The sequence below is a fragment of the Anabrus simplex genome, chromosome 12, assembly GCF_040414725.1.
Source record: "Anabrus simplex isolate iqAnaSimp1 chromosome 12, ASM4041472v1, whole genome shotgun sequence".
NCBI classification, from domain to species: domain Eukaryota; kingdom Metazoa; phylum Arthropoda; class Insecta; order Orthoptera; family Tettigoniidae; genus Anabrus; species Anabrus simplex.
The window spans coordinates 4,324,311-4,350,806 of NC_090276.1; the positions used below are offsets into that span (position 1 = coordinate 4,324,311).

At 38.9% G+C, this 26,496-nt stretch overlaps 1 protein-coding gene across 2 annotated transcripts in view; it reads right to left on the minus strand.

Annotated features, from left to right (window-relative positions):
* LOC136884414 (spondin-1) overlaps window positions 1–26,496 on the minus strand; it is a 433,578-nt gene that overhangs the window by 4,020 nt on the left and 403,062 nt on the right. Inside the window, exons 13-17 of one of the 2 annotated variants that reach the window (XM_067156550.2) lie at window positions 18,599–18,849; window positions 17,181–17,256; window positions 17,043–17,099; window positions 10,607–10,672; window positions 5,131–5,321 (exon numbers count right to left, since the gene is read on the minus strand). In XM_067156550.2, coding sequence (XP_067012651.2) covers window positions 5,140–5,321; window positions 10,607–10,672; window positions 17,043–17,099; window positions 17,181–17,256; window positions 18,599–18,849 — 632 coding nt within the window. In that variant the 3' untranslated portion in view covers window positions 5,131–5,139. The remainder of the gene's footprint in view (window positions 1–5,130; window positions 5,322–10,606; window positions 10,673–17,042; window positions 17,100–17,180; window positions 17,257–18,598; window positions 18,850–26,496) is intronic. The other variant, XM_067156552.2, reaches the window with a different exon arrangement.

Below are 26,496 nucleotides of genomic sequence, written 5' to 3' on the forward strand. Positions count from 1 at the left end.
AGTTTGAGATAAAAGATAAAAATAGTCAGCAGCAGAGCGTAAAACCAGAGGGCATTTTTAGTGACCAGCAGTGGTGGTCTGACATGAATCATTGACGCTACTCTATTAGAAAATTTAGGAAATTACAAAGCTTATAATAACATATTTACATGGAAGCAGTTTGGGGAAAAAGGATACAAAATGTCTGGCACCAATGTGCATAACATTGATTTCTGCCGTTGGTTGATGATCACAGTATTGACAGTAATATGCAGCAGTTGTTAGACCTCTGAGAACCGTAAAAAGTCGAGCAGAAAAAATTAAGGAAATCTGCAAAAGTGCGACCAGAATGACGTCATCCAAGATGAAACAAATAAGGGAGCCAATTATGGAGAAAATGACTGAAGATTTTCAAAGTTACATACGTAGTAGAGTTTCACACTGTACTAATGGTATGAATAAATGAATAACAAAGCTTCCACTTGCTTAAAACTCATAGGCTTTTTATTTTTTTCCTTGAAATAGTCCCTATCTCCTATCTAACCTATATTATAATACATTCACTTTACGCGTTTTCGTATTACGCAATGATTACTCAGAATGAAATGATTGTGCAAAGCGAGGGATACCTGTACTAAGTAATATACAGGGTGGCGCAAAAGTCACTGGACACTGATTTAAACAAAAGATTGAATTTGTGTTTCATCACAAATACAAACAATGTTTACAGTTATATTTTATGTTCAAACTATCTTCCATCTGCATGAATACATATTTCAAGTCTTTCAATCGTGTGGTTGATTTTCGCGGACTTTGGGTCACAGTTAAACATACACGCAATTAATTTTCCTCACTTGTGACCGTTCTTGGGTGGCCAGATCTTGGTGCATCCATAACAGATCCATGTTTGTCAAATCTATTCCGTATGTTGCACACTGTTTGTCTAGACGGTGATTTTGATTTAAAGTGCTGTCACCATTCATTAACAACTGCAGTAGCACCACTTTTATAAAATGTTTTAAACGCGAAAATCCTTTCTTCTTTCTTTAATATCGTGACAATTCGGAAAACTACAGCTTTCAACAATGCACTAGTTTGATTATCGTATTTGTTTTGATTGTCATAGTATTGTATACCAACATGACAAAGAGTATTCATCGCCATTTGGTAATAACAACTTAACGGGTTAAAACTTCCTTCTGTACTACGTCTTCTTGTTACTTTTGTTTTCTTTTAACCAACTGTCTAGTGACTTTTGCACCACACTGTATAGGAAGATAGAAACATCAAAAGGAACAAATAATAAACACAATGACAGCTCAGTGTTGGAAGAGGGAGAAATGAAAAGAAAACACAAAAAGACATTCTCCACAAATATCTGGGATTTCCCCTCATGAATCCCATTTCCACATTAATTTATTCTGAGCTCATTTCTCCTTTCGAGGTTAATTTTTACCTTTATGTCCCTTTGCTTTTCTTGTGTTTATCTGGATTTCTTATCATGAATGGAAAGAAGACAAAAGTGAATTTGGGAAGAGATGAGAATGGAAGTGGACATAAAAGACCTATGAATAGGATATGTGCAAGAGCATATACAGGGCGATTCAGCTAATATCCTCTGATCCATTAAAGATACAGACATTCTGTTTTCATATTCTTAAATTGTTAAATGGGACAATACTAATTTCACCGAACAGAACAATTAAGAATCAAGCGACAAATTCAAGATTTCATCTATATTCTAAAAATAGTTTTATTTCACATTTGACAATACCATTTATCAGCAAAACAGGTTAGTTATGGGATCACCGGCATCAGGCATCCTAGCTGAAAAGTATCTGGATAATTTAGAAGACACCAAAATTAATAATAACAACATCTTTAGTAATATTTTTTGGACAAGATATGTGGATCATGAACAAAAGTGGGACTGACGCCATCACCACTCTATCCAATCTTAATCGCATTTACCCACATATCAAGTTTACACTAGCATCAGAGAACAATTAAAAACTCAATTCTTTAGATCTAACGATCATCAGACAACCTGGTTCATTGAGCTACAAGATTTTTAGAAAACCAACGTAAACCGCTAATACAATCCATCAAGATTCCATACACCCACATGCCCATAAACGTGCAGCATACTATAGTATGATACACCGTGCTTTTAGCATCCCGCTGTCTAAAGAAGAACTTATAAACTAATTAAACAATATTCGCAGTACAGTGGAACCTCGATTCTCTGTTTTTGAGGGGACCCCGGGAAAAAAACATAAGATACGGGAAAACGGAAAATCCAGGAATGAATTAAAACCATCAACAATTTGGCTAAACATCAAAATAATTAAATGAGTATAATTATAATCTAACAACATCCCAAACACAAAAGAAATTACAGCCCTAATGGGCCTTGGCCTACCAAGCGACCACTGCTCAGCCCACAGTTTTGCAGATTACGAGATGATGCATGATTAGTGTGACGAATTATCTCGGCCATTATTCCTGACTCTCTAGACTGGGATCGCCATCTCGCCGTTAGATAGCTACTCAATTAACAGCAGTCACATAAGCTGGTGGACCTAGAACCAGCCCTCACATCCAGATAAAAATTCCTCACGGGGCCGATGTATCAAACTTGGGGCCTACGGGTGAGAGGCAGGCAAGCTGGACCGCAAGGCCGGCTTCAAACATTAATTACACGAGTTACAAATCTTGATACATTCATTTTTAAAGTCAAATAATAATACTAGATTATAAATTCCACCTGTTCAATACATAAGAGCTTTTTATTTAAATTTAGATATAGGGACATGTTTCACCCATAATGAGAGCATCATCAGAATAAAAATCTCATACCTGAAAGAAAGATAGATTAGGATCCTGATTGTTCTTATACTTAAAAAGAGGATACTGTTTTAGGTACAAATGTGTATAAAATGACTAGCAAGTAGAATGTAGTAGTTATAAGTACTCTTATGACAAAGTCTTATAATCAATCCTTATTGTAGATCTTTACGAATGTCTTGTTTTTTAAAATGTGGTAACAAGTGGTTAGTTAAAAGTAAACCAAAAAAAAATACGTAAATTTCTGCGTTGGAATAAAATTTGGTGAATATGGTGCCTTATTCTGGAGATGGCGTAAGGAGCTTATAATAGCTTAATATTTAGGATAAAAGTCACTCACTCTTAGTGGTAGTAAGTTGTTAATTTTATATGAAAAGATAAGATGACAAATTTCTTGAAGCACTTAGGAGCGAGGACAGGTGTTTGTCAGAAAACGTAGCTATATTTATAATAAAATTAGCTAGTAGACGTGGTTGTAGCTTCTTGTATTAAAAGTCGAAAGGAAGCTATACGAGGTTGTGTAGAGCTTGTGATGTTATGTCTGAAATAAGAGGAGAGTGAAATGTTACGGAATAATTAAAGGAGGACAGAAACGAAGAAAAATCGATGTGTGTGAAAATTACTTACCCCTTCGACAGTTGTGATGTTAATTTGGTTAAATATGAGGCGAGCTGAAGAAAATATGTTGTGTGTGAATTTCATGTATCTTTTCAACTGTTGTAATGTTAATTAGTTGCCATGGTAGCGTTTGAATGGCTGATATTTGTGCTTCTAGTGTTATACCGATGCGAGATTGGCGGGGGAGGGTGCGGAGGTGGGGGTGGGTTGGACGGTTTGCTTGTCTGCAAGTTTCCTGATTTTGTTTCTTAGGTCTTCCACTGTAATTTGTAGTTTATCCAGATCTTCCTTGATTTCTGTAATCCACTTAATGTTGCACTTACTATTCCCTAATTTTTCTATTATTCTCCTGATGATCCTGTTCTCTCGTGTCCTGATTAGATATCCAAAAAATGAAGTGCGTTTCTTCCTGATTGTGCTCATTACTGGTTCTATGGCTAAATGGTTAGCGTGCTAGCCTTTGGTTACAGGAGTCCCGAGTTCGATTCCCGGCAGGGTCGGGAATTTTAACCATCATTGGTTAATTTCACTGGTGCAGGGGCTGGGTGTATGTGTCGTCTTCATCATCACTTCATCCTCATCATGATGCGCAGGTCGCCTACGGGAGTCAAATCAAAAGACCTGCACCTGGCGAGCCGAACATGTCCTCGGACACTCCCGGCACTAAAAGCCATACGCCATTTCATTTTTTTTTTTCACTGGTTCTATTTCCTTGTAGACTGTTTCATTAGAAGCTACTCTCCAGTGTCCATCTTTTTGGTATGATTTGTTGATGTACGTTCTAATGATTCTTCTCTCTATCTTGAGTATTTTGTCTGTTTGTGTACTGTTAGTTGTTTTGAAGATGGTTTCACTTGCGTATGTTATTTCTGGTTGAGTGACTGTTTTGTTGTGTTTTAATTTTGTTGCTATTGACAAGCCCTTTTTGTTGTAGGTATTCTTGTTGACGTATTGTGCTCTTGTAAATTTATTTATTCTGTTATGTCAAGCCGACTTTTCATTTAAATTCTTTGACCTGATTGAAGTCGATCGATATCCCTGGAGTTCCTAGAGTAAATTTTTGTGCACAAAGGAAGTCGTTCTGTTATCTCCATGGAAATAATACAAAATATACTTAATGCTATGTACGGAATATGTTCTGTATGTGTGTTTATCAACAAAGCATGAGTCATGCAGGAGGACAATACACTGGACATCACAGCAAGTGGTACATTGCTTTCTGTCTAATACCCACACATTAGAAACCCTTTAATATCTCCAAAAGTATTCATCTGATTTCCAAAGTAAGCACATCACTGAATTTGTTGGTTTATCGGGTGAACTTTCTATAGTCTCAATTAGAAAAACAATGTTGCTATTGTTTCTCAGTAATGACGTATGTGATCGAGAGGAATAGGACAGTATTATATGAGCCCCTTAATACAATTTAAGGATTTGAAAACAGAATGTCTATACTTTTAACACATCAGAAGATATTTGTGGTGGGCAACTTAGCTGAATCACCCTGCATAGTGTGGCAAGAGCAAGGACTAAAATATCAACGGAAGCTTTGAGAAGGAAAGGAAGAAAGGCTGCTTATTAACTGGAAAATGAGTTGGCTAAATATGATATGAACAAAACAGAATGAATCATGTTTTTTTACAGGTAAATTACACTAACAGAGAAAGAGAAACAAAACTTTTTCACCTGCACACACTAGTCCTTGCAGCGTGGCAGGGAGCAGTACGTCACTTCAATTCGTCTACCGCACGGCATCCCTCCTGCCGTGGGCTCAACCTTGATGCTGCGGGTCCGTTGTTTCACCGCGTTGTTTCCGCACGACATGGAGCAGGGAGACCACGGAGACCACTCCGACAGCTCACAATCTACACCTGGAACTGATACAAACGGTTATTCACGCAACGTTCATTGCTCGATATAATACAAAACACTCTGCATGCACAGGATTGAGAGAAGAAAGGGACCAAGCTCTGCATTTGGGAGATGCGTGGGTTCGAATCACACCGCTGGTTTCTTTTGGTTTACCAGTTTAACTTCCAGGTAAATGCCGGGACAGTTCAAATTCTTGAGCCATCTCCTTGCCCAGTTGCATTCATCATCGTTCATTTCATCTTCATCTGAGGCTGGCATCAGAAAGGGAATCTGGCTTTAAAGGATATAATTTCCTTTCATCTCATCCCTGACCTCGCCGGCCCCGTAGTGTAGGGGTAGCGTGCCTGCCTCTTACCGAGAGGCCCCGGGTTCGATTCCCAGCCAGGTCAGGGATTTCTACCTGAATCTGAGGGCTGGTTTGAGATCCATTCAACCTACATGATTAGAATTGAGGAGCTATCTGACAACCCCGGTCTAGAAAGCCAAGAATAATGGCCGAGAGGATTCGTCGTGCCGACCACAAGACACCTCGCAATCTGCAGGCCTTCGGGTTGAACAGCGGTTGCTTGGTAGGCCAAGGCCCTTCAGGGCTATAGTGCCATGAGGAAATCAGGAAATGGGACTAAGGGGTTATCTTAGGATGTGTATTTCATGCTTCTGATAACTAGGATTTCTTACAAAACAAGAAATCTTAACTGTGTAATGAATTAAAGAAATTGAAAACAGTATTAAAAAGTGGTTCCTTATGTGCCCACCTCCAAAAAAATTTGGGTGTTCCTGAAGTATGTGCACTGGGACATTAAGAAGGAACATCTAAAATGCAATGTAATATCACCTGTTAGGTGTACGTGGAAGAATGACAAGGAATCTCAGGACAGTCCAGAAGGGTGTAATGTAACGGGGACACAGCATGCACAGAACACAGTTTGTGCCCTGTTCAGAGTGAAAACATACCCTGACAAGTCATTACAGCATTTCAACACATGTTCTCACTGAGGACATCTAGGACTTCAATGTTGTAATCCAACCATAATTTCAAAATTCTCTGTATCTGCAACTGGAGTGCTCTAGTACTCACTTGTGAACTTGCTCCTGCATAGTATGACATTTTCTGTCATTCCTTGTTTTCTTATGCTCTAGTAGACATGAATTAGATGTAAGGCTATTTAGGTGTTTGCTCTATAAACCAGCGTTTTGACATAGGCCTTACACTAGACTCATCAGAATGGGATGTGTCAGGCCCTACCCATTGGTGCTGGGGTGTAAGCAAGGGAATCCATAAGAAGCCATTAGTAGAGGCACAGTCTGATAACAGCATACGGGATATAAATCTCCACAATAGAATTATTGCACGCCTACCAAGTCTAAGTTCCTGATGAGGGACTTACATTTTTTCACCAATAGAGCAATTCAAAACTTAGAAAAGCCTTGCATCTAATTTTTTAATTGCTCTATTGGTTGAAAAAAAAAAAAAGAATTCCCTCACTGGGAAGTTAAGACTTTCCACTATAGATCATTCCATGTTAAGAAAACAGTATTGCTCTTATGGAACTACAAGGAGTGAAGACACCAGTCTTTGACACCCATAATTTGTCGTGATTACGGAATATTATCATGTACTTTGTATTGAATTATGAAAAAGAGAAAAGGTATAAGGCAATTGTTTTACCCACGAGTTATTAAAATAACTACTAAACATTTCATAGATATGTTTGTAGGGTGGAAGCACAACCATCGCTTTGTTGCCTTTCTTCATTTACCTTCCGAGTTGTTCTGGTACATGCAACGTGCAATCCGTTACGCTGTGAATCGCCGACAGCTTATCACTGTTGAAGAGAGGTCACCTAATTTTTTGTGTGTGTTTGAATATTCTTGTACTGTACAGCAGTTGTTACTGAAGATTCTGATGCTGTAGTGTGCAGAGATACGACTTGTACTGATACAGAAATTTGCTATGCTATTTATCTGTGGTTTGTTTTATTATTTAGCTGTTGTTTCTTAAGCACATTTTATTTTCACCACATTTTTCATAAGCATGTTTTTTTTTACCATTCTTTTCATGGGGCGATAAGACGGCACAGTAGTAACTGGCATTGTCCAGGCAAATTTATGAAATGCAATTAAGTGTATCTCCCACCTCCCAACCATGTAAAATTTATATTTTTATTTTCTCACCCAATTTGCCTTGAATTTCAATAATGAGGTTTTTTATGTGCAGTAGTTTACTATTGTTACTGTAAAAATCTACATAAGCCCCCTCTAAAACCCCTGTATACTTGATTTCATAAAAATAAGGTTCAGCTTAGTTTCTTCCTCCCTTTATCTTGAAATGAAATACTGAGTTTCACCATTACATGTGCTGCCATTTTCCTGTGATGGTGCTGAGCAGAGCTCTCCGATATGGCAACTTAATGTGGAATGATCTCTAGTAGACATATTCTATGGGTAATAAACTCTGGTGATTCGGCAGGCCACATAAGTGTGGCAATGTTGTGGAGACATTCCTCCGATACCCCCACTGTGTGCAGTCAAGCATTATTCTATTGGAAAACGCCTTTTGGAAGCCTAACCATGAAGGGCAACAGATTCTGATACAGGATGTCCTGTACGTCGCTGTGCTGTCAATGGCCCTTGCATCACTACTAGGGGTGCCCGACCGTCTTATGAGGTGCAAAAACTTAGTAACAGAACCTCTACTACTTTTGGAATAATTCATGCTTCATAACCCATGTTGTAGGCTTGTTGTCTCCTTCCTTAAGCCAGGGAAAAATGAAACAAAATAGTCTGCCTGGTGGCCATTATTACTAAGGCGTGAAGTCTACATGGTCTGATGATATGGTTAGCTGGTTCAAGCCCTGTTGATAGAAAAAATTTCACCATCAGTATGTTGGCCGGCAGGGCAAGGTGGTGGTATACAACTTCTAATCACTAGACTGCATAACAAAAGCCTGGATTAAATTCCAAACTTCTCTGCAGTGTTCATATGGAGTGAGGGCACATGACACTGTTGATGGTGATTCGTCCATCGGATGGAGACGTAAAACCTTGAGCAGACCCCTTTGTGTTATTCAATAGGAGTAGGATATGTGCTGGCACTGGGCTTCACCCTCTTCTTTCCTGCTATCATATATCACATCATTCATTTCATCTCATTAAATCCTCTGATGAGCTTGATGTCAGAAAGGGCATCCGGTCATAAAAACTCGCTATGAAGATTCATCTCACTTCATACCCGACCACGTAGAGTAATGCAACATGGGTTGGGCATACATACAATATCAATAATATCAACACATTTCTTTTGTGAAAGCAAGAGAAATTGTGCAAGTTAAAGTAAATTGTGTGAAGTAATGTCAAAAACTGACAGGAGAGAAAATACACAAGTAAATATGGTAATTTTGGCATACTGATACTGATATTGGGGCCTGTTTCATGCTCAGACAGACACTGGCCTTTCTCCATTATATACCTGACTTTTTTTGCGGGTCAAGGTAAAGGTAGACCTCGTATCTTCGTAATCTCCAGTTCCTTCTGTCAATTACATTCAATTCTTCATTTGTTATTGACCTGGAGGTACACGTCAAGTCGCATCAGCCAATGTAATCCTATATGATGGCATAAGCTGAGCCCATTACATTCCACAAGTTCAATTCAGAGGCCAACAGCTAAAATACTGTGCTCATCCAAAATACGTGGGTATTGTGCTGGATCGCTCTTTGATGTATAAAGAACACCTCTGCAGAACAGCAGCAGTAACAACATCCTTCACAAACTCAGTGGCACTAGTTGGGAGCAAATGCTAATGTCCTCCGAACAGCAGCTCTTGCCCTAGTATACCCAGTTGCAGAATATTGTAGCCCTGTATGAATTAACAGCGCACACACAGGAAAAGTTGATGTCCAGCTGAATGATACCATGAGGACAGTGCCTGGCACACTCAAATCCACACCACTTAAATGGCTGCCAGTATTAACTAACATCCATCCTCATCACCTTCGAAGACTAACTGCTCTGAAGAAGGAATGGTTAAAATGTACTGCAAACACACTCTTGCTGATTTATCAGGACTGCAACCCTCAGAAGCATGGAAGATTAAAATCTCGACATCCATCATGGCAACTAGGAAAGGGGCTGGTTGAATCACAGTACAACATGAATAATGCCTGGAGGGAAGAGTGGGCTGCTCCAAACTCTGACCAGCTGTGGGAAACTTGCTGGGTTCAACTTGCCAAGAAGAATTGGGCTTTGTTGAACAGAGTGCGGACTGGTCTTGGAAGATGTAACTTCTGGCACCATAAGTGGGGAAAAATTTCCAGCCCTCATTGCGACTGTGGTGACGTGGCTCAGACAGTCCACCATGTTGTAATGAAGTGCCCACTTCAGAGCTTCCAGGGAGGATACCACGAACTTCATACAGCAAGTGAAGAGGCAGTGAATTGGCTAAATTCTCTGGACATTAAATTTTAAGTTATATTACCATCCACTGATCTCTTGTCTGATTGTTGTTCTATCTACTTTATATAGTTTTAAGCGTATATTATATATATATATATTTTTTTTTCTCTGTACCCTCTATACACCATAAGAAATAATAATAATGGCATAAGCTGAGGTTTCATGACAACCCTGACTTAATTGGAATCAGGAGATGTAGAACATTTGTAAGGAAATTATTCCAAACTAATAGACACCCTGCATGCATAAGAAGAGCTTCCTGAGAACAATCAAATTTAAAATGCAAACTGCACCAACAAATAGCATCATATCAACAAGTTCAAGCCACGTGTTAGTTCTAACGAGCAACCTGTCCCACTTTGAAGTCGAAATGTTGTTTATGGTATTGTTTAAGATTCCACACAACATTTTTCACTGATAATGGAAAACCTTGTCCATAAGGAAGGGGTAGTTAGTTCACTTTTGATTGGAACAAGAAAATCTATATTTAGCAGCTAATATTGCAAACTTAATATTGTGTGGAATTTTTAATAATACCAAAAACATTGTACTTTTGCAACCCCAAAGAGGGATGGGTTCCTTGTAAGATTATATGGAGAGCTATGCAGTCTTCAAATCTCCTATGTTCATGCTTATTATCCACACATAACACACAAAATGAAGAGTGGAGAGATGCAGCAGCATTTGGTGAATTCAGACAAAACTGTAATCTATCTAATGAACGAGCAAGTACTCCTTGGTCAGCCTCTCCATCTCTCCACGTCGGGTGTTAGAGCCGGAAATTACAGTTATCTGACTGGGGTTAGTTGAAAAACGCTATGAGAAGTCTACGTACTTGGACCCAACCGATAGGCCTCTCCCCACGTGGGGTTCTCGTCTAACTGCATCTCGTTCATGAACTCTGTCAAAAGAAACGTGCAAGAGGAGTGTTTGTGAGACAGGCTGCTGCATGCAGTTGTAAAGAAAATACTGTAATTTCCGGACGAAGCCGAGTAATACATTCACCATTTTTTACAATGTACAAATACGGGGCCTGTTCAGAAAATAATCAAACTTTGAAAATCATACTTTGTAGGGCAGCCTAGTTACTATCCATAGACCTATGATTGTACGTGCTATAGATAATTGTTTTCAGCTATGTCGAATCATCTTGGTGTGGTGTTCCTCTTTCCGGCCTTCATGGAGAGAGGCCATGGTATTGTGTAGGCTGAGGATAGGTCGTGGACGATCTACGCACTCTTATCTATTAAAGAGGGAAGACTCCCCCAGTGTGTTCTTGTGGTGCCGACTTAACCATGGCCCACATCCTCACAGAGTGCGCTGATCTCTCTGGCCTAAGACGGAACCCTGGCCTGCAGGGGACACTCGAACGCATATTAGCTGATGACGTGACTACCACTGATCTCATATGTGTGAGAGTGGATTAATCAAGGGTAAGTGCATTTCAAGTGCACTGTTACTCACAGAACTTATATTCTCTTTTGATCTGTTAGTGACCTTTTTGGCTTTACAAATAATTTTTGTTTGATTTTGTAATTCAGTTTTAAATTCTTCCATTGAATAAAGAATTTTGTTTTAACTTTAACTTTCTTTTCCTCTTAATTTGTTCAGATAGGATGATTGCCTAGTTGCACTTCCTCTTAAAACAAAATTCAGCACCAACACCACCTCTATTAATACAACACTGTTTCCTTGCAGGTAAGCTGTCCTGGGAGGCAATCTTGGAGATCACGTGCTGTTCACTTCAGCTGACTGAAATCATTACTCTTTCAGGGTGAATTTCAGTTTGTGGAGTAGGGCTAATTTTGATGAGTAGGGTGGATGGCAATGCACAATTGTTTTTGTGTTCGTAAAAATTCATGAATCAACAGTGATGCATCGTTGCTGGCACGTCGTTAAGGTGGAGGATCCAGGAGTTCTTTCTCTGCAAGTCTGGTCTTTATCATGTGATATTTTCTCTCAAAACTCTCTAGACTTCAAGATAATACCAGCGCTTCACCGCATGACCCTCAGGCAGGAATTTATCATGCACAACGCCACTGATGTGGAAAAAAAAAAAAAAAAAAAACAATCAACATTTCCATGTTTGACCTGACCTAACGTGCTTTCTTTGGTCCCTGCTAATTTTTTTTTCACACAACTGTGATGACTGTGTTTTCATTTTGATGTCATATCCAAAACCTCAGGCTTCATCAACAGGTATAAAGTTCTCACCCTCATTAGCGAGATCCAACAGTTCCTGACAGATGGAAACTCTTTGGTCCTCAGTCAAGAGACATGAAATGATCCTATCGAGATGTTTCGTTCTTCTTTTACTTTCAGATCTCTCAAGTATGTGCAATGAGAGTGTCATCACAAAACACTGAGGGCCATCTGAATATTAAACAAGCTGACAACATTTTTAATCACCTATATATGTAGAAAAATGTTACATTCTTTACATAATATGTAAAATTATGTAATATTACTAGGACTATGTAAAATGAAACGCAGGCATAACCATGTCAGGACCACAATTACACCGACAGTTTAATTTTCAGTTGTCTACAAGTAAAGGAATGGAATATGTAATTGCGTAAGATCCGGACCTTACAGATAACTAATTTATAACTGTTAGGTTCTTCTCCCCCTGTGGGTGGGAGTGGTAGAATAACATCCATGGTATCCCCTGCCTGTCAGTAAGAGGAGACTAAAAGGGACCCCAGGGAATTGCCACATGGGAGTATCGCCTCTCCACCTGCTACGACAACGTAACAGGTAACTCCCATAAAGTGCTACTTAGTGGAAACCATTAAGACTTTGCATTTGTGCTGTATTTTCAAAGTTCAGTTACTTTTTTTTTGAACAGGTCTCGTAGGTCACCGATGCAAACTGATATTTCACTCAAAACAGTAGATTATGGTACACCAACATACAAACTTTCTTTTCATTTGAGAATTAGTAAAGGATGTAGTAATTTCTATAACCCTTAGGAATACTGATAACTGAAGTTCATGATGTTAAAAATTAATATAATTTTTGATATAAGGCTGCCATTAAACAATTCAAATATGCACTGCAAGTAAGAGGGGAGAGTATGAACAAAACAGGAAGTTTAAATTTTGTTCCTTATAATAAAAGTGTTGCTACAGTGTTCATACTCTGTACACAGTATTTGCCATGCAATCATACAGGCTGAATCACCTAAAACTTGCAACCCAAACATTCCTGAAATGGAAGGTGCTGTTGATGTGCCGTTTTCACAGAAATGAGTTGTAACCATGGGCTCATAATTGTAGTAGCTCACACCCAGATTTTAGTAATTAACAGAATGTGTACCGGTACTTAATTTAGAAAGCTCAAATTTTTCAAATGGAACAATGTCTTATCATTAACAAATATTCTGAATTATTCTTTCACAAAAGGCCAGAGAGAAGTGATCAAAAATTGGAAAAGGTTGAGGAGAGAAATTGAAACACAAATAACACATTAGTCACAGAGTTAGTCACCGAGTATCAAATAATTATAGAATACAAAAAGACTCATAGTGAGAGATTACAAGGAAAAGAGAGCCACATGGAAATAAATTAGCATTGTCTACTTGACAGTGCAAACTAGCAAACAACTTAAACAGTTCTAAAAAAATATTATTCATGATATAGCTGCCGACATTTTAGAGACAATTATGCTGACGGTACTTTTGATACCCCAACATTGTCTTCGACCATTACAGTGTATGAAAGAACCCTCTGGCGTAAACTCTTAATGCAATCATTACCTGCAGTATTGAAAAGGCAGGTTGTTTCTGTCTATTATGCATTCTAACCTCTCACGAATTTCATCGACGACCCTGCTGACTTCAAATAAGAAGACTTGAGGTTTCCACCTTTTCAACATTTTTCAATATTTTTTGACATGTTTCATCTCTTTGAGATATCATCAGCCACTTATTTTCAGCATAGATTAAAAACAGACATGTACAGGTAGTAAAGAGTTGTCAAACACTCATGATTCCTATAAATAACAAACATGCACTTACATCCACTAAGATCAGAAAAAATAGTACTTAAAAAGCACTGATTAGAAGTCTTAAAAAAAACAGAAAAAACACATACACTTGTTCTTGCTATACTTAAAAATAACTTTTTTAAAAATCGATGAGGCCGAATCTTCCTTGTAAAATTGGTTGTTTCAAATCCTCCGTGATTGTTGTTGTTATTACTGTTGTTAAAAATAAGAAATATCCATTTTATTCTTCAATAATCTTTTCTTTCCATCAGTGAAATTCTCTTTTTCTACAATTTAAGAAACATGATGGTTAGCCAATTTTTTTTGCGTGCATCCATTCAATATTGTCATGTTTATGCATGTGTTCTGAATATCTCTGTATGTTGTTTAAACATTTATTTATTTAATTATTTATTTATTTTTGCATGAGTAAATATATTTGGGTATAATACAAAAAATGAAGTTCAGAATTGTGCTAAAATGTCTTGAATCTTTTCAATAACCCACCAATGGATGGGGGCGGTAGAATAACACCCACGGTATCCCCTGCCTGTCGTAAAAGGTAACGGACCCCAGAAGCTCTTAACTTGGGAGCGTGGGTTGACGGCCACAGGGCCCTTAGCTGAGTTCTGGAATTGCTTCCACTTAACTTGTGCCAGGTTCCTCACTTTCATCTATCCTATTTCAAGCTCCCTTGGTCAACTCTTTGTTCTTTTCCGACCTTAATGGTATTAGGTATCGAAGTCTATGTTAGGGGGTTTGCCATTTTCACGTCCTTGTCTTTCTTTGGCCGATACCTTCATTTTTGAAGTGTTGGACCACTTCCATTTCTTCTCTCTGATTAGTGTTAATAGAGGATGGTTGCCCAGTTGTACTTCATCTTAAAACAATAACAACTATCCACCACCACCACCACCACCACCACCACCACCACCACCACCACCACCACCACCACCACTTGTTTTCAATAAGCTTCTCGCATTTAAGTATTTATGGGAACAGTTTTTCTCTTTACATTAACCTTTTCACTCCGGTGAACTGCTGAAGCAGTCGAGTGTTGTTTGGCTTTTCTGTGCTTCACTACTGAAGACTGCTGGAGAAGTTTGACCTTTATGATATCTAGAGGTTGTCTCGCAAGTCTATAGTTACTATGTAGAGTCACCAGATGTCAGGGGCAATCAGAAGGTGAGGGTTCGAGCGATGTTCACACACACCATTTGTCATGTAATTGCTGTTCTCCGTCAATGTAGTAGCACTTCTATAGGTAGCTTTAAATGCATTGTGGTACCATATTTTCATAATTCATGAGAAACTGTTTATTGTGGATGAAGCTTTTATCCTCGTACTGGGAAGTGACTTTGAAGATGATGAAGATGGGAAGGATTTAAAAAAGCTACAGATCTAACAGAAGAAATGGAAGCTTCGCATGAATGAAAAAACGAATACTTGTGCAAATATATTTGACTGACCCATATACCGTACTTCTCCGAATCCAAGAAGACTCTTATTTTCTCAGAATCTCATGTGAAATCAAGAGTCATCTTGCATTCGCGACCTAACAGTAACGAACATCACCGGCAGCTATCACGGTAACAACGCTGCTTCCATTCACCCCGCACTCGACCTTCACCGTCTGTCTACAGGCTACACAGTGTCTCTGTGTAACACCACTGGTTCTCGGGAATTAGTGAAGAGAGAAAGACATTCTACTTGGCGGGAGACAAACTCCAGGCGAGTGAGAATCCCTGTAGTAGCCTGTACAAAAATGTTTCTCAAATCCGCAGAAAGTCATCAAAACATGCGAGCCTTCGAATTATTAGAAAGGCCATGTTTACTCAGTGGCAGAGTTATAGGGCATGTACTGTACCTGACTCTTAGTAAAGTTAACAGTTTTAAAGACAGCAAGAATATTTTCGTGATTGATCGTCGTATTGTAAAGATACGTGGAACAGGTACTGCCGGAAAAGTTTCAATGGGTTCTTTTGAATATTATGAAGCCAATTTTAAGTTATGGTTATTAAACATGCAGAACTGAAGAATAATTGTACAGTCGCAAGAAAATATGGTATATGGCGTTAGCGTGAAGACAAAGATAGCTTAAAAATGCATAATATAAAAAAAGTGCACTCAGTGGCAAAAATGCATAAAGTAAAAATATGCATTTAGTGGCCAGCAACAAAGACACTTTAAAGAATTCGAAGATGAAATTGTGAGGTATGTGGATGGAGAACACAAGGGCGGAATGGCCATACAATGGCGCAATAAACTTGTTGACCTACAAAGTCCACGTCTTCATTATACAACGTTAGCCGCTGGAGTCGATCGAAGCCAGCAAGCGAGACATCCGTGTAGCGGCAGCCAGTTCACCAATAAACCGCACTTTCGAAAAAACTTTGTTACTCGTAAACCTCACAACAATAATTATTAAATTAATGTTGTATGGTCCACCTTTTTCAATACTATATTATGCAATATTATTGAATTACATTACTAAACTAGGGACTAGTTTCGGCCTTGGCTGGTCATCTTCAGCCTTAATGTAATACATCTAATAACTAAACAAATGTAGAAACATACAATTGACATGAAAACTAATGTACAAACACACAATTAACATTAAAATCTGGGATGAACTAAGTGTAAAATCTGAAAAATAAATTAGGCTCTAAATTCTTAGCATCTGGAGTATGCTTATCATCCAGACTCTTTCTTGTATTGATATTCATAGAACTGTTAGTTCCATCACTGCTAATCATTAGAATTTCAATTGCAAAACGGGAACTGGTAAATGTTGATTCTGTAGTCAGATCATCAATTACCAAATCTACTTGAGTGGTGTTAGCAGTACGCAAGCCACTGGATGCCACTGTAAATAACCATCAGCTGACGCAGAACTGCTAAATGGTGTTTCCACATCGACCAATGTAAATAAAATGAAATGTTCCTATAGTGCTTGTTAAAAACATGCTGAAATGCTGTTGGACATTGTCAGGACGGCACATGAAGATATGGTTAAAACTGACACGTTCTTAATTTGTGGCTAGTATAAATTCACCCTGACAATGTCCAACAGCAGTTGACTGGCTATGAGGCACAGTTTCACCAAGACTGCTACAGCAGTTGACCGGAGTGAAAAGGTTAATTAACAGATAAATACTTCTTGTTTTATTTTTCCAACAATAAAAATTTTTTTCCACCAATAATTAGATGTCTTATTTAATACTTTCTAGGGCTCCTACTAATAATCTTACTCTATGACTCGCTATTACTTTTGTTCTACTTACGAAATGGATCATTCTCCCCCTCCGGAGACTCATCTGACTGCAACTCCTCTGGTATTTCTGTCAAAACACAAGCAACAGAGACTTAGAAAGAAGCTACAGTGCAGAAAGAAAGTTTCAAGTCCACTATGATGTACATACCACAGGGAGGAACAGGGCACAATCTTGTTCTCCTCAGCCTCTTGTTACATGGCTTGCCACCATTTCTAGGATGAACCTGCAACAAGAAACATCCTGGAATTGGTGAATGATAATGATGACGATGGACTGATAGGAAACATCCTGAGATACCTAAAACTGGGTTCACACGCAGTCGTGAACTGGGCGAGAGCATTACCCATCGGCCAGCTGGTCGTGATCACCACCTCTTGTGAACCATCAGTAGTGCTCGCCCTCGAACAGGCGGGCTGTGAGATCTCCGACTGGTTAGAGTGAAAATTTATTATTTTAACCATTATGGTTTGTTTTGGTCCGTATTGACTTCTATCTAATATCAAAGTTTATAATTTTCATGTTCCGTATTAATGACAATATAATGATTGTAGATAAATGAGGTAATCCACTTAATCAATACAATATTTTGCATTTTAATAACTTACAATATAATTTAGATATTATATTCTTTGATTTTGCTATGCAACCTATTTACCTTTGTTTCATAACATAATCAACTAAGATCTAATTTAACCCTTAACTTGTGAGGTGCAGTCACACAGACCGTGGGAAACTTTTCAAGTTTTGTTTTATCCCCTTCTGTCTTTAGCTCTCATCTTTTCTTTCGACTACCTTCCTAGCATGTGAACTTGAGTCACTACAAAGCTCAGTGTTGCTGTAGCTGTTGACATGCACGGTTAATTGCGTAGTAACATTTTTGAGCGGTATCAAAGACCACACCTCAATGGTTACGTTACATACTGTTCATGCATGCAGGTAGGGGATCTTCGCAATTAACTCGCGTATTAGTTTGTGGATTTGAAAGCACTGTACAATTATTGTTTGAGGAGGATATACAGTAAGTGATACTGAAACCGATGGAATGGCCACTTATTCAAGTTGTGAATGTCTCCTTCAAACTATATATAAACTGTTACTCATATATACTATTCAACAAAGCACAATTTGTAGATCAAATGGGTCCACTATACAGACAATGAGTATCAGCTCCAAGACTTTGTTAAGGACACTGACATAGTCCAACACCAGTCACAACAGTTTCAATGTGTCATTTTAGTTTCAATTTTAAATGTGTTGTCTGACATTTCATTACTAATTTGTAATTTGTAATTTTTTATTGTGGAGACAGACAGACAGACAGACAGACAGACAGACAGACAGACAGACAGACAGACAGACAGACAGACAGACAGACAGACAGACAGACAGACAGACAGACAGACAGACAGACAGACAGACCATAATGAAATTCATAACTTATGAGCAGATGAATGATGAAATGGATGGTGCTGGATGAAAGGGATCAATGATCCAAATGCAGGTAAATTCCAGAACACCTGTAGGAGCTTAATTTGTCTAAGGGGTAGATAGTGGTGATAGCTTACCTTTATCTCTCGAGTGCGAGTCTTGATGCTGCGGCCGCACGTAGCAGAGCACGGAGACCACTCAGACCAATGTGTCAGCTTGCAGTTCACTCTCTCCCTGTGCCTCTCGTCCACGTACTTTATCGTGATCTCTTGCATAGGCGTCGTCGTCGACACACTATAGTAGTTGCTGTCTGGAGAGGATTTCCTGTTCATTACTGACAACCCTTTTAGAGGATCTTCTGTTGTAGAGATGGCAGGAGTGGTGTCTTCTACAATGGAAAGTGTTTATCTTGGTTGGACAACTAGAGTAAAGGTCGTTAACAAACTGGGTGAGCATGATCATCAGCTGAGCTCAGTAGACATACAGCACAATAAATATCAAGCAATGATAACTGTAAGAGATGGAAAATATTAACCTCTAAATTATAAATACAAGATACTTCAGGTTTCTAGCTTTTACAAAAATTTAAAATTGCAGTAATATTTGGGCAACCTAACAGTAAATAAACTTTAGAACCTAAATATAGAGTACAAGACCGAGCTCGATAGTTGCAGTCGCTTAAGTGCGGCCAGTATGCAGTAATCAGGAGATAGTGGGTGCAAGCCCCACTGTCGGCAGCCCTGAAGATGGTTTCCGTGGTTTCCCATTTTCACACCAGGCAAATGCTGGGGCTGTACCTTAATTAAGGCCACGGCCGCTTCCTTCCACTTCCTAGGCCTTTCCTATCCCATCGTCGCCATAAGACATATGTGTGTCGGTGCGACGTAAGGCAGAAAAAAAAAAGAGTACAAGCTCTCACATCTGGCTCTCTGATATCTGGGCTGGTTTCGGGATGTTTCGTATGACAAGTTTATATTTGTGGACTAGGATGTAGTGAACTACAGCGAGAGTTTCTCCCATTGACTCATCACTCCCCGCTCCGATGCTTAACAACAAGGATAGCACTTCACTCACTTTATCCGTGCATTACATGAGATAACAATAAAATTAAGAAAATATGCTCGTACCTCATGACAGGAGATGTTATAAATGTTCACATTTCTGGCATCGTCTTAGGAAATTCCAATTCACATGCATAAGTTCATCTTCTGTAACTGAGGCTATTTCTCTCCGGATTTGTTCTTTCAGTTCATCCTGCGTGTGAGGGTTTCTAGCATACACTTCATTTTTTAAGCTTCCCCGTAAATAAAAGTCACAAACAGTAAAATTTGGGGACCATGATGGCTATAAGTTCGTACTAATAATGAGGTCTTAAAAAATCATGATCATGTGGATACAGTTTGTGTACTACAGTTTTGTTTCAATGTTAATATTTTCGTAGCCTGCCATGCTGAGCTCTTGTCCAAGTTGTCTTAGGGATTTAGTAGGCATATATTCTAACCTTTCTGTGATTTCTTTTACTTTTTCCCCGTTGAGTACACGTTTTTAAACACGTCGCTTCTTATCGAGTAAAGAACCAGTTCCTCTCGATTTGTTTACGAGTTTCCACACGGTCTCTCTTATGTGGAGGGCGTACACCTGGAAATTGTGTTACAAATCGCCTAACGACTTCCCTGCAAGACTCTGTTTTCACATAATTATCGTACATAAATACCCTTTCCCCTACTGTGTACACATGTGGAGGCATTATGAGAATTATACCCCGAAATAACACTTGACATCTTGAGAAGAGTCGGAGCAACAGATAAACAGACCTGAATTGCGAAGTGTCGGCATTCCCGCACTGTCGCTGCGCTGTGTAGCGGGAAGTGATGCAGATAAGCTGGGCACGCCTGAGAGGAACTCACTGTACATGACCGAGTTTGACTGTAGCATACGGAGGAATGCAAGGAGGAAGTGTGCACTGGGATTGTGAGGGACGGGGAGGCTATTGACTCACGCACTCAGCAATATCATTTACCTACTGTACTGCCTTAGTCTGTGTTAGTCAATCATGAGCGTTACAGTACAATATTTATTTTTATTGTGGTAGTGATTTTCTGGCTGAAGTAGAAGTACACAGTTTATTTCATTTCAATCGGTGTTACAACTGAAGCATGGCTTATTATAATAATTAGTCATATACAATCGTATCAGCACACTAAAAAGGAAAAGGAAAAAATACTGCAGCAAGTTAAACAGGCTGCGAAAACAACCTTTGCTCCTGTAGAGGAGTATGGTCGTTTAACACGTTGAGTGCCAAGTGACTCCATTCGGGTACTTGAGAATAGTCAAGTTTTTGAACTTCACGTCTCCATATGGGGTCGTACATTTGTGGTGGAAGGAGAGGCAGCAGTGGAGAAGAACCAACACCACCTCAACCTGGCAGGAGTTGGACAAGTATGTGTGTTGGGTATTCAGCCCAAAGGCTGGTCTGATCCTCTACAACTCCACCAACAGCTGTCATAGATAGGCTAGGTGTCTCTGAAAAGGCATACTAGGGAAATAAGGAGAGTGGTAGTTTCCCAATGCTTTCCTCATTGAGCCAGAAGTTGCTATTACGTATCAGTCAGCCAAGCCCACTAAAATGCATGCACCAACCAACCCTATGAGCAATATTTTCACACCATTCATAGCTGCGACTGGCTGCATAAGGAACAGTATTATACAAAAACCTGATTATTCTGAATCTCCGGTTTATCCGGGTCGAAAATAATAAAAAATTATTTTTACTTGTACAGTATTTTTTTACGGGGTCGATTCTTCTTGCATGTCTTTTCCACCAAGGATAGTTAAGGACAGGAATTGGAAGTAGGTCGGCCACGGTCTATTAAAGGTACCATCCCAGCATTCGCCTGGAATTGAGAATGGAAAACCGTGGACTCTTCCGAGTCCCTTGACACATTTGCACGCATTCCCGGATCCTCGGACGTAGATGTGAACGACGTAAATGACTGGTTGAAAAATTATTGTAATTCAGGCTACGGCATAATGACAGATGAATAAATTATTGCCTCTTTTTCCTCGGCAGGTAATGACGAAAGTGATGGTGAATTCGAAAATGAAACCGGCGTTCCAACAGAAGAAACAATGACTCATGGAGATGCAACAATGCAGCTGGACAAACTGATGGCCTATTTAGAATCCCAGACTGAAACCACACTAGCAGAATTGATGTTAGCAAAACCTCTTTGTGATTGTGGTGCGCAAAAAACGGTATACAAATGTAAAACAGGAAAAGCTCACACATTATTTTAGTACGTAAAACAGAGTTCTAAATGTAATAAAAGTGTTCTTATATTTTTGGTGCAAGTGAAAAAGGGTATTACTGTACAACTTATGTTAACAGATTATATAACATGTACTGTATTTGCCTTTTAGTTTTTCCGGATTATCCGGATTTTCGATAATCTGGATCGGTTCCAGTCCCACTTAATCTGGATAAACAAAGTTGTTGTATACTAGAATCACTCATACCTCAGTCACTTTCATATTGTCAAAGCCAAGGACAAGCTGGACAAGGGAAAATGATGATGATGATGATGATGATGATGATGATGATGATGATGATGATGATAACAGATGTAAATAAAAGCAGTGAGGAAAACGATGTTCTGTCTTTTGTAAATTCTTTTTCAATAATGATTTATTTAATATGCACTCTGCTGTCAAGTAGGTAGCTTTTAAAAAATGGCTGGCCCCCAGCAGAGGCAAGGCAGTTGGTAGTGAAAGTGTTAAAAACGGAAACTGAGTAAAAGAAACATGAATTTAAGTTTTTATTTGTAGTAATTTTTATGCTTTTTAAAAATATATTTCCTTAAGTTTATAATGTTTTTAAATACAGTACTGTGTTTGATATTTTAATGATACTCTCCGACATCCATATTTTGTATTATCCAGACCATCCGGCATGACGTTAATCTGAATATCAGAGGTTTTTCTGAATATGTTTTGTGCGCCTAGATACTTAAGTAGCCACAAGATAGAATATAACTTCACTTTCGTTCTTTGAATTCTCAGATACCAGTCACAATGCAAAGAGACCATGAGGTCACATGATCTTCTAGCCAGGAGGCAGGACACAACAATTTGAAGGTTATGAAGGTCATGTTACTGGCACGTGGTTGACGATTCATCAAGTCATAATACGACTTTTCTAATGTTTCACAGTTGGTAATCAAATATTTCTGTGCTGAATTCTGTGAGTGATGTCATACTGAATTCATATAATCTAATACCAATGTTCCTACTCCGGCCTACTTTGGAAGATGTCTGTAGTTTAATTAGATTTTACTGCAAAAGTAAAGTTACTCCTTTGGGCAGGTTATATCCTGAATCCTAAGTTACACCAAATGATCCACTTGGGATGTCGAAATTAAACAATTATATACATTACCGATTGCATATTAGAATATTTTTAATAATTCAAATGCAGTTCCGAATGAATAATAAAAAAAATAATCAAATGGAAAAATTCACTATTCGATTCTAACAAAATTTTGGATGGATAATAAAAAAATAATTGAATGGTAAAAATATTCACTATTCGATTGTCTCATTCATTCGAATGATTAATCAAAAAGTAATCAAATGGGAAATATAATCGAATAAAATGAAATAATCAAATAAGTGATAAGAAAGCTGCCTCTTCTGCTATGTGCTGTTCCCAGTCTCCCAAATTGTCAAATTGGAATGCTTTTGCGCATAATCACTGGCAAGCATCAAGTTTAGCACAGAACATGAAGATGGACAGTTCAATACCTACAATGTGGCCCCTTTTCATGTATGCGCAGACAGTCAATGACTATACTCATTCTTTGCCTGTTAGGCTCCTTGGATGGATGTTTAATGATTAGAGGGTCCTGGGTTCTATTCTATTCAGGTCTGGTGAATTCCCCTGGCTCGGGGACTGCGATTTGTGTTCGCTTTAACACTACATTTAGCGACCCCCCAACTTAAGTGCCATTTTGAATGAAGCATAGTTTCTCCTTATTTCATATTTCATTGTGCATGTGTACTGGTAATAAACTAGAAACCAGGCAAAAATGTTAATATTCAGAGGCTCACAACTGCCATCTCAGTCGGGTCGGCATATTTATGTTTGGTCATTACTGTACAAGCACTTGAAATAAAACTGCTGACTCGATCAGGCACTGGCCATTGTTTAGCTTTTTGCAGGAGATTTGGTGCGAGAACTTCAAGCCACATTGTTTGCTTACTTTCACTACGTCAAAGTCTATTGCGTGTTAGTGTCTGTGAAAATGAGCGATTACTTAGGTGCAACCAGGAAGCTGAATGGCTGCAGATCTGAAACTGAACGTTGTAGAATGCCACCGCCGAGTGCGGCCTGCGGACTTGCTTTGTTCCGTTGGTCGACTGACTGGCCGCCAACTAAAATTTATTTAGACCACCAAACATGGGCTCTCAACTGGCCAGCAGGCCTTCCACAGGAAATGGGTCGCTTCACCATCCATTGCCACAGCTCCCTACTGAAATAATGTAAAATAATTGATTCAAATTTTCAATTTACCTTTGTCATTACTACGTAAAATTATATGCCGGGCCGATAATAATTAACGCCACATATTGCACAACCGACCGAATTGGGTGTTACGTCATCGGATAACCAAAGAGTCTCTTCAGATATTGTGCTTCATTTTTCTGTGCTAGAATGCAGCAGTTAGTATAAGGGTTCCATTTCAGATGATGATGATGATGATGATGATGATGATGATGATGATGATGATGATGATGCTTGTTGTTTAAAGGGGCCTAACATCTAGCTAGGTCATCGGCTCCTAATGGTACGAGATGCAACGAAAAGACATGATAATTAAAATTTTAAAATATATGGATCTAATTCGCAATGCCTTATTTTCTGATAAAATTGTAGAAAATATAGATTGCAATGGAATAAGGCATTGCCTTAAAGTACAGTGGTATACAGTATATATTCAAGTTACAAGTTAAAATAACACATTAAAATACACAAACACAAACTAAAATAGAGTCAATGAAATAACAAAAAATAAACACATGAATATTCAAAAACAGGTGAATGTGGTGAATGGGAAATCTAAGAATGTGGATTGAAAATACGTGTAGAAAAGAGTAAAACTCTTGTTATGATTAGAGGAGAGGAAGAAGGGAAAGGTCAGATTAGACCTGCAGACAAGGCCCTGGAAGTAATGGAGACGTTCAAATACCTGGGGAGTGAATTAATGGAGAATGCTTGACTAGATGCTGAAATTAGTAAGAGGATTTGAGCTTGAAACTGTTTCTATCATAGTGTAAGAAACATGTTATGGGACAAAGATGTGCCAATGGAAGCAAAGGAAACTATATACAAGAAGTATTATGTACTCATAACAACTTACGAAGCAGAAACCTGGACAATGACAAAGAAGGATGAGAGTCGAATACAGGCAGCTGAAATGAAGTTCTTGATGGGCATGATACAGAAGAGTAGAAGAGACAAAATTAGAAATGAGAAAATCCTCTAATACAGTATTAGAGAAAAAAACCCTGGACCGGGACACAGTATTGGAGGAGGAGTGGTGGTAAGACCGAAGAAAGTGGAGAGGAACCACATTTGTCCCTACCCAGTTACAGATGGATAATGGGAAATGTTGATGATGATGATAATGAGAAAAGACACTTTTATACACTAAAAAATGGGCCACTATCCCTCATAAAATGGATGACGAGGTCTGCTGACTGTTCGTCATCAGTTTCATGATATTGATACGTAAATTGGCCAGGAGATCACTAAGATTGTTTGGCCGCCAGAAGGCTGTTGCTCGCTTAGCACCATCCAGGGGACACGTGTAGGGTACCTGGGTAAAAATCGCTTGACCCACACCAATGAATCAAACTATCTGGGAATCACATTAGATAGAACCCTCTCCTTCAAGAAACACCTGAAGAAAACGGCTGAAAAACTGAATTCTAGACACAACATACTTCAGAAACTGTGTGGCACTACATGGGGTTCGTCAGACAACACTTTACGCACCACCGCCCTCAGTTTGGTTTACTCAACAGCTGAGTACTGTTCTCCAGTGTGGCTCAATAGCATGTATACTAAACTTGTCGATGCTCAATTGAATCAGGCAATGAGAATTGTATCTAGCATAGTAAAATCAACACCTACATACTGGTTACTAGCACTGAGTCACATTCCCCCAACGGAACTCAAATGCAAACACGCCTTACTCCGGAAGTATCATCATCATCCTAAATCATCTCCAGTTTCCCGGGTGTGGTATATGAGCCTCCTCCATCTCATCCTGTCCTTGTACCATTCTTCCTCCACCAACTTGTCCCAATCATGACCTCTCAGCAGTACATTGCTCTTAACTAAACCTATCCATTTCCTTCGTGGCCTTCCCACGGGTCGTCTTCCTTCTACCTTTCTGTCAAATTCCTTCCTTGCAGTTCTCTTTACTGGCATCCTCTTCATGTGACCAAACCACTTCATCTTGATATCTGAATCTTATTGAGGAGAGAATCATCTATTCCTACTTCTTCTCTAATTTTCTCATTCCTAATCTTGTCTTTCCTGGTTTTCTGGATCATAGTGCGTAGAAATTTCATTTCAGCTGCCTGAAGTTTGGAATTATCTCCATTGGTCAGTGTTGTGGTTTTGAGACTGTATGTAAGAATTGGTATATAATAGGACTTGTACAATATCATGTTTGTTTTCATGGGTATTTGCTCATCCCACAGCAGGTGTCTTACCTGGTGGTAGAATTGTGTTGCCTTATTGATTCGATTGTTCACCTCATGTTTTGCTAGGTTGTTATTTGATATAACGCTACCCAAGTATTTGAAAACTGGAACGCTGTCCAGTTGAGCTTCATTTAACATGACTATTGGTTCTGCTCCTTCCCCATACACTTTCATCACCGCCGTCTTGGTCTTGCTGATGTTTAAACCATATTTCTTAAACTCCTCATTCCAGCTTTGTATTCTCTCTCCCAATTCATCTTCTGAG